At 47.4% G+C, this 15,049-nt stretch overlaps 2 protein-coding genes across 3 annotated transcripts in view; both read right to left on the reverse strand.

Annotated features, from left to right (window-relative positions):
- The window catches only part of LOC125358318 (acylcarnitine hydrolase-like), a 108,041-nt gene extending 99,376 nt beyond the window's left edge, over positions 1 to 8,665 (reverse strand). Inside the window, exons 1-12 of one of the 2 annotated variants that reach the window (XM_048355396.1) lie at positions 8,545 to 8,665; positions 6,098 to 6,302; positions 4,989 to 5,124; positions 4,231 to 4,364; positions 3,891 to 4,149; positions 3,383 to 3,481; positions 2,945 to 3,085; positions 2,724 to 2,804; positions 2,333 to 2,477; positions 1,678 to 1,815; positions 1,119 to 1,191; positions 410 to 702 (exon numbers count right to left, since the gene is read on the reverse strand). In XM_048355396.1, the coding sequence (XP_048211353.1) occupies positions 516 to 702; positions 1,119 to 1,191; positions 1,678 to 1,815; positions 2,333 to 2,477; positions 2,724 to 2,804; positions 2,945 to 3,085; positions 3,383 to 3,481; positions 3,891 to 4,149; positions 4,231 to 4,364; positions 4,989 to 5,124; positions 6,098 to 6,302; positions 8,545 to 8,620 (1,674 nt within the window). In that variant the 5' untranslated portion in view covers positions 8,621 to 8,665 and the 3' untranslated portion in view covers positions 410 to 515. Of the gene's footprint in view, positions 1 to 409; positions 703 to 1,118; positions 1,192 to 1,677; positions 1,816 to 2,332; positions 2,478 to 2,723; positions 2,805 to 2,944; positions 3,086 to 3,382; positions 3,482 to 3,890; positions 4,150 to 4,230; positions 4,365 to 4,988; positions 5,125 to 6,097; positions 6,303 to 8,544 lie in introns of those variants that run through there. The other variant, XM_048355386.1, reaches the window with a different exon arrangement.
- Positions 8,666 to 12,726: 4,061 nt separating this feature from the next.
- On the reverse strand, positions 12,727 to 13,103 carry LOC125358327 (60S acidic ribosomal protein P2-like). The gene has a single exon (XM_048355410.1). The coding sequence runs from the start codon at positions 13,101 to 13,103 to the stop codon at positions 12,753 to 12,755; it is 351 nt and encodes a 116-aa protein (XP_048211367.1). The 3' UTR covers positions 12,727 to 12,752.
- Positions 13,104 to 15,049: the final 1,946 nt, after the last annotated feature.

Below are 15,049 nucleotides of genomic sequence, written 5' to 3' on the forward strand. Positions count from 1 at the left end.
CAAGGAAGGAAGGGGCCCGGGCCCAGGCCTAGAGTTGTATGGGGGACGGTAAGCACCACTGGGATTCATTCAGCTTCATTGCCATGGTAGCATTTATTGAGTGTGTCTGACAAGAGAGTGCTTAGGCAAGTTGGTCATAAACATCATGCAGGGAGTTGTTCACAAGTACTGGCTAGTTGGCTGGCTACTGTCATGAAGAAGGGATGAATAGCTAAGTGAATGTTGGAGGAAATTCCTGTTTTTTCCAGGCTTGGGGCTTGAACTCAGGGCCTGGGCACTGTCCCTGGCTTCTGATTCCTCAAAGCTAGCACTCTACCACTTGAACCATAGTGCCACTTCTGGCCTTTTCTGTTTATGTGATACTAAGGAATTGAACTCAGGGCGTCATGCATGCTAAGCAGGCACTCTACCACTAAGCCAGATTCCCAGCCCTCAATTCCTGTTTCATAGCAAATGTGTCAGGACCTCATGTTGACCCTATCCACACCCAAGCCCACTCTTCTAGACATAGTCCACTACAGTTCTAGGTGCTCCTCCTTAGCCCCCATGAGCTCCTGGATCTTCTGGGGCAGGGTCTTGGTCCAGAACTTCAGCCTAGAGGCCTTCAGGGCCTGGCCCACGGCAGGGTGGAGGTCCAGCTGGAGGTAATGCCCATTCTGGTCAAACATAGGCCAGTGGAACAAGTCTTCGCTGTTGGGGTTCCTGTGGACACACCCTCCCAGGAGGGCGGGTGAGGGTCATTCTGAATCCTTGTGAGCCTGGACCCAATCACTTCATTAGGGACATGCCAGGCATCCCAAATGCTCAGGAGTAGGAGAATGAGGGGAAACTCTTGATACAGGAAAACCAGGCCCTCCCACAAGTGTCTATTGTATATGGCACAGAGCCACCTCACAGAGGGGCATGCTGATGTTCTCACAAAACTGTGGTCCATCTTTCAGGTCTCTGGGGCAAAAGAGAGTGGCATGCACCTGTAATGCACCTTCTGTGTATGAATGAGTCCTGGGGTTTGAGAGAGATCTGTCATGTGATTAAGGATCATGCAGGTTCATGAGGATCCCATAAGGGGACCACTGGGTGAATATACTGGGGAGGCAAGGAGCAGTGTATTATCTCACCCATTCCTGGCAAAGTTGGCCCAGTACTTCATCATCCTCTGGCTCAGTAGGCTCTCCTCCACAGAGAAGACAGCTGCACAGAGGACAATATTTCAGGGTGCCTACTCCTGCCCTCCACCCTCCATTCAACTGTAGTCTTATCCTCCATACCAGGCCTGATCCTTTCTCTCTGTCCCAACCAGTATTAGGCACTCCCATTGCACACCTTGCATTACTCATCCCGGCCTCCACCTGAATACATATACCTTTATGCCTGGACTAGATGACATTTCCACCCTCAGTACTTAGGAATCATTTAGGGACATTAACAATGTCCAACCATCCACTTTGTACCCATGTCTGATACCCTGTTACAGGTGGGGACAGGTGGTGGTGGTACAGGCTGCTTCGGAAAAGGCTTGGATTCCAAACACATGCACTTTGTTCAATGGCAAGATTTAACACACCTGATCTTGTCCTTGTACTTAGCTTCAATTTACTTATTTTGAACATGAGCAGAATCACCCAACTAGGATGCTAGTGTGGCCCATTCTAACTTATGGAAATGAAGAAGACTCACGGTTGCTGCCAAAAAAGGAGGACCCGAACACAAAGATAACCTCCCCACCATGGTCAGCCCTCACATGCGCAGGCATGAGGTCCTTGCTGATGGCATGAGAATGTTGGAACTCATAGAAGTAGACAGGGCCATGGGAACCTGGAGGTGTAGACAGATTATGACATGGTGACTCCTCACTTGGATTTGTCCTTCCTTATCCTTTGTGATAAGATAGCTAGGTTGATGCTGGTTGGAATCTGGACTATGAATTCAGAAGCCTCAGGCAGGAGGAGGCTTTGCAAAGACCAAAAGAGGTCATCACAGTAAGTGGTTCATTCTCTCATTTCTAGGATGGGCTTTGAGGCCAAGAATTGCTTGGTACTGCCATCTTCCTGGAGGCCCCAAAGGGAAAAGCTCTGGTTAAATCATTGCTTGGATTTCCTATCTGTGTGATCTTAGACTAGTCACTGACTACGTTTCCACTTCTTGAAAGTGCCAGTGCTGCCCATGTCTTACAGTAGCCATGAGAATTTACTGACCTGTGAGACATCAAGTATCTGGCCCTGGAGCCTTGAGAAAGAGAAGGGTGGGGACTTGGACATCACAGCGCTGCCCTGAGATACACAGCTCTGAGCTGCCCACTGGGCGGTCAGGCCTCAGCTACAGATGAACTCACGCTGAAAATGTGCTACTTGCAGTGCAGGCATCACAAACATGAAGTCCCCCATCATCTCTTGAAACTGGGCCTGAAGGGTTTGAGCGTCCTCAGTGTCCCCCATGTACTCTTCCATCAGCAGGTCAGCACACTCAGCAGGCAAGTTCTAATCCAAGTGGATCAGAGAGAGTTAGGCTAGGCAGACAGTGCAGGTGCAGAGAGGAGGCAGTCTCAGGTTGGGAAGATGGGACCTGAAGTGGGATGTTAGTATAGGGGAGAAAGGGTCAAGCTCTGGTTTAACCTTGCCACTAACAAACACATATCCCCTCTTATATTCCTGGAGATTACCGTATGCACAAATATCTTAGAGTGCCCCCTCATATAGGGTTGGGTTGGGTGTTCCAATGCTTACCATGAGTCCTACCGTGTTCTGCATAACAGCTGGCAAGGTCTTTCTGTTTATTCCTTTTATGGTGTCAGCAACTCCAAAGTACTGAGTGGTGGGAAGACAGTGGAAATTTGGCATGGCCAAATCATGAAGGTATCATGCCCTCACCCACCATGTACTCCTGCCACTCACACTTGGAGCAGATGAGCCACCAATATGACTACTAAGCTAGAATAAAGTCTCACCACAGGGAGGAGCCAGCCATACTCATCAGTGGTGACACCAATGATGCTAGGGACAGGGTGGAAGTCAGCAGTGGCCAGCAGCTCCTTGGGGTGCCTGGGAAAGAAGGCCCCGTCCACCACAGCAGGGATCATGTTGAAAGTCTGAGGAGGATAATGCATGATCATGATATGAGATCACTTCCCATATATTTTATAATGTCCTCATGTTACTTCCACATTGCCCAAATTCTTCCCAGCATTCTCTTCTACACATATTCCAAGAGATGCAGCATTTGGGTTGGAATCCCTTAGTTTTCATTTTGTATCCAGGGTAACAAGAACAGTCTTTGGTTCAGAGCATTAGGACTGGTTTTTCACCCCCCCACCCCTACACTTTTCCTCTCATGGATTACTGGGCAGGTCCCCCTGATTCGCCCCACCCACATCGTTCAGCCTGACCTCGGTAATAGCCAGCATTTCCTCTTTACTCTTGCCTCGCAGGCAGCGCACCAACATCTCTGAGTCCATCTGCTCACAGGAAGACAGGTTGGCCACCACCTGAAAAGCAACCAGGAAGGGGCTGCCTCACCTTTGAGGTAGCAAGAGAGGATTTCCCAGAAACAGATTGATGCAAATTCCTCAAAATTACTTAGAGTATAAAATGTGGATTGTTGCTCCTACTTTTGTGATACTCAGGGGATTCAGCTGGCCGAGCCATCATCCCTGCTTACATGTTTAGGTCCTAGTGTGGGAATCTGGGTGGAGCCTTGCTGGCCAAAGACTACAGTCACCCTCTGTGAGGCTGAGATGAGTGGATTCTACCCCTTGAGCCCTCAGCAATTTCAAGGGAGAACATCCCAAGTTCCCTCCATGATCCTATTTGTCCCCAGCAAACCCAGTGAACCAGAGGCTGTTAGGGTGAGGGGTAAGACAGGGAGTGTGGACCAGGGCAGCTGAGGACACTCACTGAGGAGACTGCTTCAGAGGAGCTGGAGATGAGGTCTGGCAGCAGGGCCACCCCACTCTCCATGATGGCACCATGGAACAGTCCTTGGGACATGGGGGACACGACATGTGAGGACACACTTGTGCCACCTGCAGACACGCCAAAAATGGTGACACGGTCAGGGTTCCCTCCAAAGTGGGCGATGTTCTGTTGCACCCAGCGTAGGGCGGCCACCTGGTCCAGGTAGCCCCAGTTGCCAGTGGCATGCTGGTCTCCAGTGCTGAGAAGTGGCAGAGACAATGGTCACAGGGCTGCCTGGGCTCTGCTTGGCATTCATTGCCCATCTCAATCCCATGCTCACCTGAAGAAGCCCAGGACTCCCAGGCGGTACTGGATAGCGACCACCACCACATCCTCAGTGGCTGCCAGCAAGGATCCATCATTCAAGGAAGCCATGCCCATAACTAATCCCCCACCATGGATCCACACCATCACCTGGGAAAGTCAAGACAGCTGTCATTGATTCTCATCAAGCCTCAATGCTACCTTTGGTGTCCATTATACTATCGCTGGCTCAGGCTGTGGGCAGTTGCTAATATACAAAGAACTCCCTCAGGACCTTCTGAACATGGCACTGGCTGAGGGCACCAAGTTCAATCACTAGCCTTGATGCCCATTACAGGAATCAAAGATGAATTAATGGTTCCAAGCCTAGAGTATTGGTGCCCTTACTCTCTTGCCCATCTAATGTGGCTTAACCTTGTTGTCTCACTTTAATATCAGTCAAACAGATTACATACTAGCATTGGCACAGTAGATAACCCACAAATTGGGTGATCTCAAAGTTCAACACTTTGGTTCCTCAGGTAGTCTTCTGGGCGCCTGTTGGTAGAGTGAGTTCTTGTTTGATTAATGAGGGAAGGCCTCTAACATTTGGGAGCAGTTAGGACTCTGCAGCCCACAGTACCAGTGGTGAGTCACCCTTCAGAAGTAAGTGGTATTTAGAACCTGATCATGAAACTTCTCATTAGGTTCCACTCTGCATGACACCCCAAGCTGTTCTTTTCACCACTAATAGTCTTGCAGAAGAAGTGTCCTCTCACAAAGGCCAACACTCACAGGCAGGTTAGAGCCCTCCTGGGCACTGGCAGGTGAATAGATGTTCAGATAAAGGCAGTCTTCAGACATGGAGATGGGAGGTACAGTGATCTTCATCATCTTTGATATATTCGTTATAGCAGAACTTTGAAGACACCTGGATACAATAGTAAATGATTGTTACAGTGTATGTCTTATGAACAAAAATATGAACTTGAAGCAAGATTTGTTCCCAACTACTGTGAACCTGTGCTGCACTAGTGCCCTGTTCATACAGAGTCTTCTCTCATGACAACTGAGGTGCAGGCCACAGGCTTGGAATGGTGAGTCTCTCCATCTCAAGCTAGGATGGAGCTCTGACCTGCAAGAAGCCTTCATGTTGTTCAGGCCATTGATTTCTATCCCCCTGTGACTTGGAAATCTTGATGCTTAGAGTTTTCTAGAAGCATTGGCTGCCAGGGTTGGGATCCCTTCCACTTATAGAAATTAAAGCCTGGCCGTGGTTGGTGTCACCACACCAGTGTAGTGTGAATGAATGAAGGTCAGTTTCACATAGGGTGGTTGGACGTTGCTAAATCCAAATCCACACACAAGGGAACCACATTAGTTCCACCATGTCTCCAGTTGCAAGCATATGAAGATTCCTCAGCCAGTAGCCCCTAGCTCGTTGAGTTGTCAAGGTAACTGTGAAGCTTGGCTTCTCCAAGGAGCCCCCAATGCTGCCTGACTCAGGGACCAATGTCATCTGCAGCTGGTCCAGGAGCTTTGTTAGTTGCATACAGTGAAGGTGAACCTTTCCCAGAGACACCTCCCCTGGTTTCAAAGACCAATTGTCATGATCCAAGTCTTCTCACAAGTACATCTCACTGCATTATCACCTGGGGCTAGCACTGATTATCTGCAGAGCCAAAGCAATGAGCCTGGCAAAGTTGCTCCACCCAATGAATCTTAGCAAACTCATTGGGAAAATCTACATGGAATATTACCCAGTGCAGAAAAAAATGATGCATTAATTTAAAAAATAAAAATAAAAAAAAGAAAAAAATGATGGACTGTGGGTTTACATGGGAGAAACACTCAGCCTGAGGCAGTGTGCCTATCCCAGAGATTCTCGCCCCACAAGAACTTACATGGCTGGGTAGGAGGTGCCATCCCTCACACCACTCCAAGGTTCAGGGGGCTCTGGAGGGGCAAAGCGCAGTGGTCCTACAGGTGGCTTGGCAAAGGGAATTCCCAGGAAGGTGTGGACTCCCACATTGGTGTCCTTCACATGGACGAGGCTGCCCCGCACCTGCCCGGTGTATGTGGTCCTGATGGGGCTGGCTGGGTCCTGGCCTGTGGGTGGAGAGATGCACATCAGAGTTGGGTCTGCCCCATCAGCTGCCACTCACACTGTAGTTCCTGATGGCTCTATGACACCCATAGCTCTATTCTGCAGGTTCAATGGCTTCACTTACTTTCTCCCTTCATGACTGTGCCCCAACTCCACTGTTTTCACTGGGCCTGACCCTGACATTCCTACCAGGCAGACTCCTGAGGTTCTTTGTGATGTGATGGGTGAGCTGTAGCAGCTTCCAGCTAGCGTCTTATGTGTTTGGAGAATCAGCATCATTTCCAGCAACATAACAGGTTTGACAAGGCACTAGAGGACTCTGGGAATTGGGCTGGATATTTCCAATCCTCAAGGAACTCTCACTGGGAATATCAAGAATGTCAGGAAAAAATAGGGCTGCAATTAGAGAGTGACACAGCTCTGATCAGATCGTGAAAACCCTGGCCTGCTTGTGTTTGGAATGAAGAATGGAGGAAGCCATTGGTAATCATCTGTGATCAACATCAACCAGGCTTGTACAATCATCATAATTGCTTAAGTGGATGCTGCATACATTGTGGGTTAATTTTCCTATTGAAAGACAGAATCCTTTTGTGTGTGCTCACATTTGGTAGCCCCAAAACTCCTGCTCCTTTCTGTGTGTTGGGACATCCAGTCAGGCCCACAATCTCTGGATATCTTGTCATTGCTACCATTTCCAACACCACTGGAACCTTCTCTCTCCAGTATCAACTTCAGGTTGCAGAAATTCACAAACGTGATCTGTTCCTATAAGAAACATAACTCTCCTGCTCCTTAGCCCTCTCTGGGGACTATTTGTGAGTCAGCAAGTTCCATGTTACCTGGTATGCCTGGAGCCAAGTGAGCAATCGCAAGTAGACCCCATACACAGCAATTTCCCACTATCTTCCAAAGTCCAAAGACAAACCACTGGTTTGTCTATCCAAGAGGTTTTGGCTAGATGGAATCTTTGACCTTGTACTCACTGTGGCTACCATCCACTCATGCTTCCAAGTTGTTTCAGTAAAGGATAAACTTTGCTAATTGAGACCTGGATGTTCCTTCAAGCTCCTCATGAAATCATATGAGAAAGCTGAGTTGTGCAGTTTAATAAGTTATCCTTAGGTTGGGAATATAGCCTAGTGGCAAGAGTGCGTTTGTCCTATACATGAAGTACTAGGTTTGATTACTCAGCACCACACATGTAGAAATGGCCAGAAGTGGTCCTGTGGTTCAAGTGGCAGATTGCTAGCCTTGGGCAAAAAGGAAGCCAGGAACAGTGCTCAAACCCTGGGTTCAAGGCCCAGGACTGGCCAAGAAAAAAAGTGTTACCCTTGAAGTAGGAGACTTAAAACCCTGCATATTCTTGATAGCAAGATATGTACAACCAGCTGTTCCTATTAGAAACAGTTATCTTGGATTCACTATTTCAGAATCACTAGCAAAAGCCTGGGCCAGACCAGGTAAGGGAGGGAATCTGGTAGGAGTGGGGCTTGGGTGAGATGAGGGGAACTCCTTAGGGAAGATTACATAAGAGTGGGTAAGGGAGTTCATCAGGGTCCAACCCAGCTTGCTCTGGGATAAGAGGAATCAAAGGTTGCACACACGTTTCTGCATGTAATTCTCCATTGCATGAGGTCCTAATAAGGGCCTGGAGAGTTTGGGGCAGGCTGAGGCCACGTCCTCTTTGCTTTGGAAGCCAAGCCAAGCCTTTGCCCAGAGTTCACATACAGCTGAAAGCAACCCAGGGGCATCTTTGTTCAACTTCAAGGTGTGTTTCTCAGGAGATACAACTCTTTCAGGCAAGAAACCTATGCTAGGGCCAATTGGACCATACCAAGTTACTTGGTTGATGATGGAGGGCACCCACTCAGAGGCACAGGATAGTATGAATGACAATGACATGAGCAGATTCAGTAGAAGTTTCAGCTACAGCTGCAACAACACACAGAGGAAGGAAATGTCCAGAATCCCTGGCTCTGCCTGGCACATGTCAGTGCACCTCAGACTCTTTGAGGGGCTCACTCCTCTGTGTCCTCAGGCATCCATGACCCCCTCTGAGCTATATAATCACCACCCTGGGCATTTTGTGGAGGCCTAAATAGCACAGGTTTCCCACAGTATCATCTGTCATATCCACCTGCCCCCTCCCTTCACTCTATAATCTGAAACGCTCTTCTACACAGTGTGGCAGATCTCACCCTGGTTCCTTTCACCACCATCCATCCCATGCAGAAGTCTCACCCTGGATCTGGAGTGGGAGAAACAGGAATCCACAGATCACTGCAGTGAGGCAGGCAGGAAGTCTGTCCGGCAGCATGGCTGGTCACAGGACTGTTTCTGTGCCTCTATGCAGCACATGCAACTCACCAACAGGTATAAGTCACCTAGACCGCGCCCAGACTGGAGTTTGCACCTCACAGGGAGTGGGCAGGGACATAGGAGAGGCTGGGCAAGATTGTTCCTTCAAGAGAGTGGCACTGACAGGGCAGTGGTCACAGGTAGTCAGAGGCCAACACTGTGGGTGTGAGCCCTTCTCTCCTACATTCCCTTTGTCCTCCTCCACAGGCGCTGTGTGGCTTCTGCAGCCCTTCAAACTCTGGGAACTGTCACTGAGGTGAAGGTTGTAATGCAGAAATTCAGGGCTGCTGGGAGGAGAAGCAGGCTCAGGATCCCACAGATGGACAATGGACCCCCACCTTCCATGGGACAATGGGGAGTACTGGAGCAGACACAGGGAGCTATGACTGGCTCATTTTGAAATTCCTCCTTGATCTCACTGCTCAGTGATTACCAATTCCCCCTCAAGGATCCTTATCCCTTAGAGTCGTGGCTGAGGGTTTCCATGGACCTCTTCCTATCTAGGAATGGCAGTCCATACAGACCTACTTCTCATGTGGCATTTCTTAAGGACCCATCCCCCTATCCACCAACCCTTACCTTTGGCCACCCTGGTGGTGAGATCCAGGGCAATCATTTGCCCACTTGAAAAACATTTGAAGGTAACTTGCTGGTTGCAGCACTGTGAGGAGACAGGGCTCTCTGGGGCTGCGGTCATGTGGTACCCAGGCCTGTAACCAGGAGTGTGTGAAATATGTAGATCTTGCTAGGATACTGTGAGACAGAGGGTCAGGAGCTGACTTCCCAGAGGAAGTGGTGCCAGTAAAATCCAGCTGTGACTCTTCAATCCTTTGCACAGTTCTGTTGAGAACTTACTGCCTGGCACCATGGGCTTTCCTTCTTGCTTCCCTTCCTGACAGGCTCATTTCCCCTGGCATGACTTGGGTCAAGATTCTCTGAACTCCATTCCAGACATAACATCTGATGTGCCCAGGACACCAGGACATGGTCCCAGACTCTTGTACCCAGACCTGAGCAGATGATTTTGTAAGATTCAGACATAGTTTGGAGAATAAATAAAGAGACAGATCACCAGGTTTATTGCAGAGCCTCTAGGCAAAGCTTAAAACTTCTCTCCTTCTTACAGGCTAGGGTTTGTAGTGGGTTCATGGGCTGATAAAAAAAAGCAACTCAAGTGGGCCTTCTATCTCCTGGATACTCTCTCTCTCTCTCTCTCTCTCTCTCTCTCTCTCTCTCTCTCTCTCCTTGTGTGTGTGTGTTTGTGTGTGTGTGTGTGTGTGTGTGTATGTGTGTGTGCCAGCAATGGGGCTTGAACAGAGGGCATCGGAGCTATCCCTTAGGTTTTCACAAAACTGGAAATGCAATTCCACTGGAGCTACAGCTCCATTTGTAGCTTTTGCTAGTTATCTCAAGTTAAGAACCTAATAGACTTTCCTGCCCAGGATGGCTTGAAACTGTGATCCTTAAATCTCAGTCTCTTGAGAATTAGGTACAGGCCACCAGCATGTGGCTCCACCATGCGTTCTGGTGAGGGTTAATAAGAAAATAACTAATAGTGAGATATAAATATTATGTAAACCAGATTACAGACCGAAGAAGAGAGGGAACGAAGCAGGGTTGTTAGTGAAATAAGGATAGTGGGTCTAAGTCACATGCCTTGTCCTCACAGCCATCCTGGTGCCTTGCTGGGTGGGGGAGACCTTTCACCCAGCTCCAAAAAGCCTAGAGGTGACATAGGTCATTCATTGAATCTCAGATGTCATGCTGTTTAGATCCAGGAAAGCTTTGCTAACAGAAATGCTCACCCTTTCGTGCATGCTAAGCAAGCACTCTACCAATAAGCCACATTCCCACCCCCTTGGCATATATTTTTTATCAGACAGGACAATTCATCATTTAAAACTCTTAAATATGCTAATGCAATTATCTATCTTCTTTATGTTATAGCCAGTTGCTTTCATTTTATGCCAGAAAAGCTAAATATTACTAGTGACTTGAATGTTTTACAAGTTTGAAATTTTTTTTAAATGGATCTTTGGTCTTTAGGATATAGAACATTTTAAGGAAAGCAATTAACTAGGTATTTAATCCATGAATGTGATATAGTGTTTTGCCTACATTCAGCCTTGTGAACAGTCCTGGTCAACATGGTCCTTTTTCTTACAGTAAGTTAGTATGACATTTTAGACTTGCAAACAACTATACCTTGGTCTAGAAGGTTTTAACTACCATTTCATGCTAGGTTAAACACTGCTCATACAGACTTGAGTTTGAAGAAAGATTGGATCGAAAGTTCTCATTTTTTACAAACCCTTGCAAAGGCAAAATGACAAGGCATAAGGAATTCTAAGTGAGAGAATGACTGTTACATGGGGATGAAAACCAAATAGCTTAAATTTTCTTGGATAGTAACCAAAAGCATAAGTATACATGTTCAAGAAAATAAAGGTTTGCACACACACAAAAAAAATGTTCACCCTTGCTTATGTCCCTGAGGGCTTGATTTGCTCATTCCTGATTGAGCTCCTATATGGAAGGCTTTGCTTGCCACTGAGTAATTCCCTACAGGGTTTGTTTCCATTGGGCTTGGGTCTCCAACACAAATATCTGTTATTTGTCTTTAAAAACTTTGTGCAAGCTAGGGCTGGGAAAATGGCCTAGTGGCAAGAGTGCTTGACTCGTATACATGAAGCCCTGGGTTCAATTCCTTAGCACCACATATATAGAAAACAGCCAGAAATGGCGCTGTAGCTCAAGTGGCAGAGTGCTAGACTTGAGCCAAAAAGCCAGAGATAGTACTCAGGCCCTGAGACACAGGCCCAGGACTGGCAAAAAAAAAAAAAATGTGCAAGCTACATTCTTGGCTGCATGTCTTTGAGACAGGGGTCCACCTGCAGTTACCAGCTTCTTTCTAAAAAAGACTCTCATTTTGACCTCTCAAGTGGTGGTTTCTCTGTTTCTCACAATTGAATTCCCATATAACATTAGTTCAAGGTCCTCGTATGGCACCAACCAAATGAGTTACTGTTAGATAAGGGGAGAAGGTGAGGGTGGAGTGTTGGCAAATCATTGGCACTGGTCTGGAAACCTCAGGATATGGACATTTGGCTACTCTGACTCAATAGCTCTCTCTGACCTTCTGAAAAGGCCTAAGTGACTCCATCTTAAAAATCTAAGCCTGGGCTGGGGATATAGCCTAGTGGCAAGAGTGCCTGCCTCGGATACACGAGGCCCTAGGTTCGATTCCCCAGCACCACATATACAGAAAACGGCCAGAAGCGGCGCTGTGGCTCAAGTGGCAAAGTGCTAGCCTTGAGCGGGAAGAAGCCAGGGACAGTGCTCAGGCCCTGAGTCCAAGGCCCAGGACTGGCCAAAAAAAAAAAAAAAAAAAAAAAAAACTAAGCTTGCTCTCCCCTAAATCAGGAAGTTACACAGAAAACCTGCACAACATTTTTTTAGAAAAACTGCTGAATGTCTGAAACGGAGGATGTATGTGTTAGATATAAACAGAGATTGAAGTTTAACTTTAGAAATGCTGTTTAGCCCTCTGCTAACAAAGTTTAGCTATAGCCGTATGCTAACAGAGTTAACTATGGCCCTCTGCTAACAAAGTTAACTATAGATAAGATTAGCCTATTTCCCTCTGTTTGCTTGTGATGTATTGTTAATCAAACATATGCCTGACTGTGTGGAAGATTCCCCAGATTGCTTAAGAGTTGTTTGTTTCATGATATAAAAAGACTGCTAGATTGTGACTCGGGACCTCTGAGTGTCATCAGCGAAGGTCCGAGCTAGCTCGCAATAAACGCCTCTTTGCTGTTTACATTGGTCTTGGTCTCTGGTGGTCTTTTCGGGGGTCCTGAACACGAGCATAACACTTCATTCTCCTACTCTAATTAACACCTGGGTTGTGGAATGGAAAGTGTAAGTCCTTGAAATTCAGAGTTGAGGAACAAGATCATTTATTTTAACTGAAAATCACAATGATTCTTCTTCTTCTTCTTCTTCTTCTTCTTCTTCTTCTTCTTCTTCTTCTTCTTCTTCTTCTTCTACATAAAACGGCTTTATTTTGCAAGGAAGCAGGAATTTAATTAATCAAACAGGCCAAATCCCATGTCATCATCTGACTCCTGGAATTCTTCTTTCTTCTCATCTTTCTTCTCTTCTGCTGCAGCAGGGGCAGAACCAGCAGCAGGAGCTGCAGAGCCAGGTGCAGCAGAAGCAACTACAGCCCTACCAGCAGGCATACTGGCAAGCTTGCCAACTCCTTGGGCGATGACATCTTCAATGTTCTTCCCATTCAGCTCACTGATTACCTTGTTAAGCCGGTCTTCATCGGTCTGGAGGCCCAAGCTGCTGTCCAGGATCTTCTTAAAGTCTTTGGTGCTAGGGGAGGAGTTGCCCCCAAGGGTGGCCAGAAGGTAGGAGGCCACGTAGCTCATGTTGGTGGGGACTGGCAGGCCTGGAGAGTGCAACCTCGGAGGCGTCAGGAAGCAAACAATGATTCTTCTTAATACCTTGGCTGTTGTGCACCACTGCAGGGATAAAGATCCCCACATGGCCTGCACCATCATTCAGCATCCACCATAACCATGTTAATTGTCGGGGTTCGCGACCCCTCTCCCCACTTCTCCAGAGGAGATGCCCAAATTCCAAACTATGAAAGAACACTCGGCTTTAGTCTCCCGCCCACGGAAGGAACAAAGAGTGTTCTTATGGATTACGCTAAGCTGAGGAAAGGTTGCCAATACACCCCTCCCCGGTCCCCTCACGTGTCAGGAACGGCGACGGAGAGAGGCATCTTGTAGTCTCACAGGATTTAATTGGGGGGGGGGGGTATATAACGGTAATGGCGGGAAAGGAGGGGGACTGGCCAAAGGGTCAGTCATAGGCTAAAGACTATCACAGTGATGTCACGAACTTCCTCTGTGGGCGGGGACCACAACCCCCCAAGGGCTGGGCCTCCACCATTAGACACATGGCTGAGCCTAGAGGCAGGGACCACTTGCTTCTCTTCCAGTTGAGGCTGGAAGGTGGGAGGGGCTCCCTCCCACACTGCCCCAGGGCTGGGGGAAGGGCAGCGTGAATCCCCAACAGTTAATAGTAAAAACATGAGATGAAAGGGTTGTAGACGCATTTCTGTTTGTTTGAGGAGGCTAATGAAAACTTACATATACCTAGTGATCTGGACAAAGATGAGGAGAGTGAACCAAGGTAGAGAAAGACACAGAGGGAGGGAGAGAGAAAGAGAGTAAGGAGAGAGAGAGAGGGAGACAAAGATAGAGAGGCAGACACAGACATAGAGAAACAAGCAAAGGGAAACAGAGAGAAAGCGCTAGAGACACAAGCAAGGTGCGGGTGGCAAACGCCTGCCTTCATAACTTCTCAGGAGGCTGAGATCTGAGATCCTGGTTCAAAGCCACTTGATGACACTTTTATCTCCAATTAAGCAATGAAAAGCCCAGAATAGAATCCAATATAAATGAAAGCAAAGCATGTGTCTGCATAAAGTTAAGTTTCAAAGTCTCCTAAACAACTTGATTAAAACTAGCAGATAGATCCCCAGTACCAAAAAAAAAAAAAAAAAAAAAAGGCAAAATAAAGCACATAGACGTGGAGCTGTGACTCAAAGTGGGAGAGTACTAGCCTTGAACACAAAACTGAAAGTGCCAAGGCCATGAGTTCAAGACTCAGCACTGACAAAAAAAATCAAAAGGCTAAAATAGCAAAAAATGTATCATAATCAGATGTGCATCCAGTTGTGGGTGGATAAAAAGTGATGTATGTGTTCATAAAAGCAGTCCTCAATAAAAGAAAGGACGTATACCTGATTCTCAAAGTATTAATAGTAATGACTACAAGCCACAAATAATTCACTTATTATGATATGCTACACTGTGCTATCATTTTACTATATATATATATTTGGGAATACAGGTACATATACATATATATACATATATTGGGCCAGGCAGTAGTGACTCTTGCCTATAATTCTAGCAACTCAGGATGCTGTGATCTGCAGATCTCTGGGGCATGTTCGAATGCCTTAGCTGACCCGCCTGTTTCCCAGCCCTGGGGTCATGTGCGGCTGTTATGCCACAACCCAGAAAGGCGGTCCTAGTTGGCCCTGCCTGTCTTCCACCCCGGGGTCACATGTGGCTATTACGCGGAACCCGGAAAGGCGGTTCTAGCTGACCCCACCTCCCAGCCTTGGAACCACGTGTGGCCAAGATGGCGCCTGGTGGTGAACCCGGAGGCGATCCTGTGGGCTGTGATGTAGAATTAGGCCACCTCTTAGGATTGGTCCCTCAGCTCTCCACCCTTGACAGACGACAGCTCAGGCCTCCCTTCACAGTCCCTAGATAGGTGCAAGTACACCCCTCCC

Source organism: Perognathus longimembris, chromosome 10, assembly GCF_023159225.1.
Source record: "Perognathus longimembris pacificus isolate PPM17 chromosome 10, ASM2315922v1, whole genome shotgun sequence".
Classification (NCBI taxonomy): domain Eukaryota; kingdom Metazoa; phylum Chordata; class Mammalia; order Rodentia; family Heteromyidae; genus Perognathus; species Perognathus longimembris.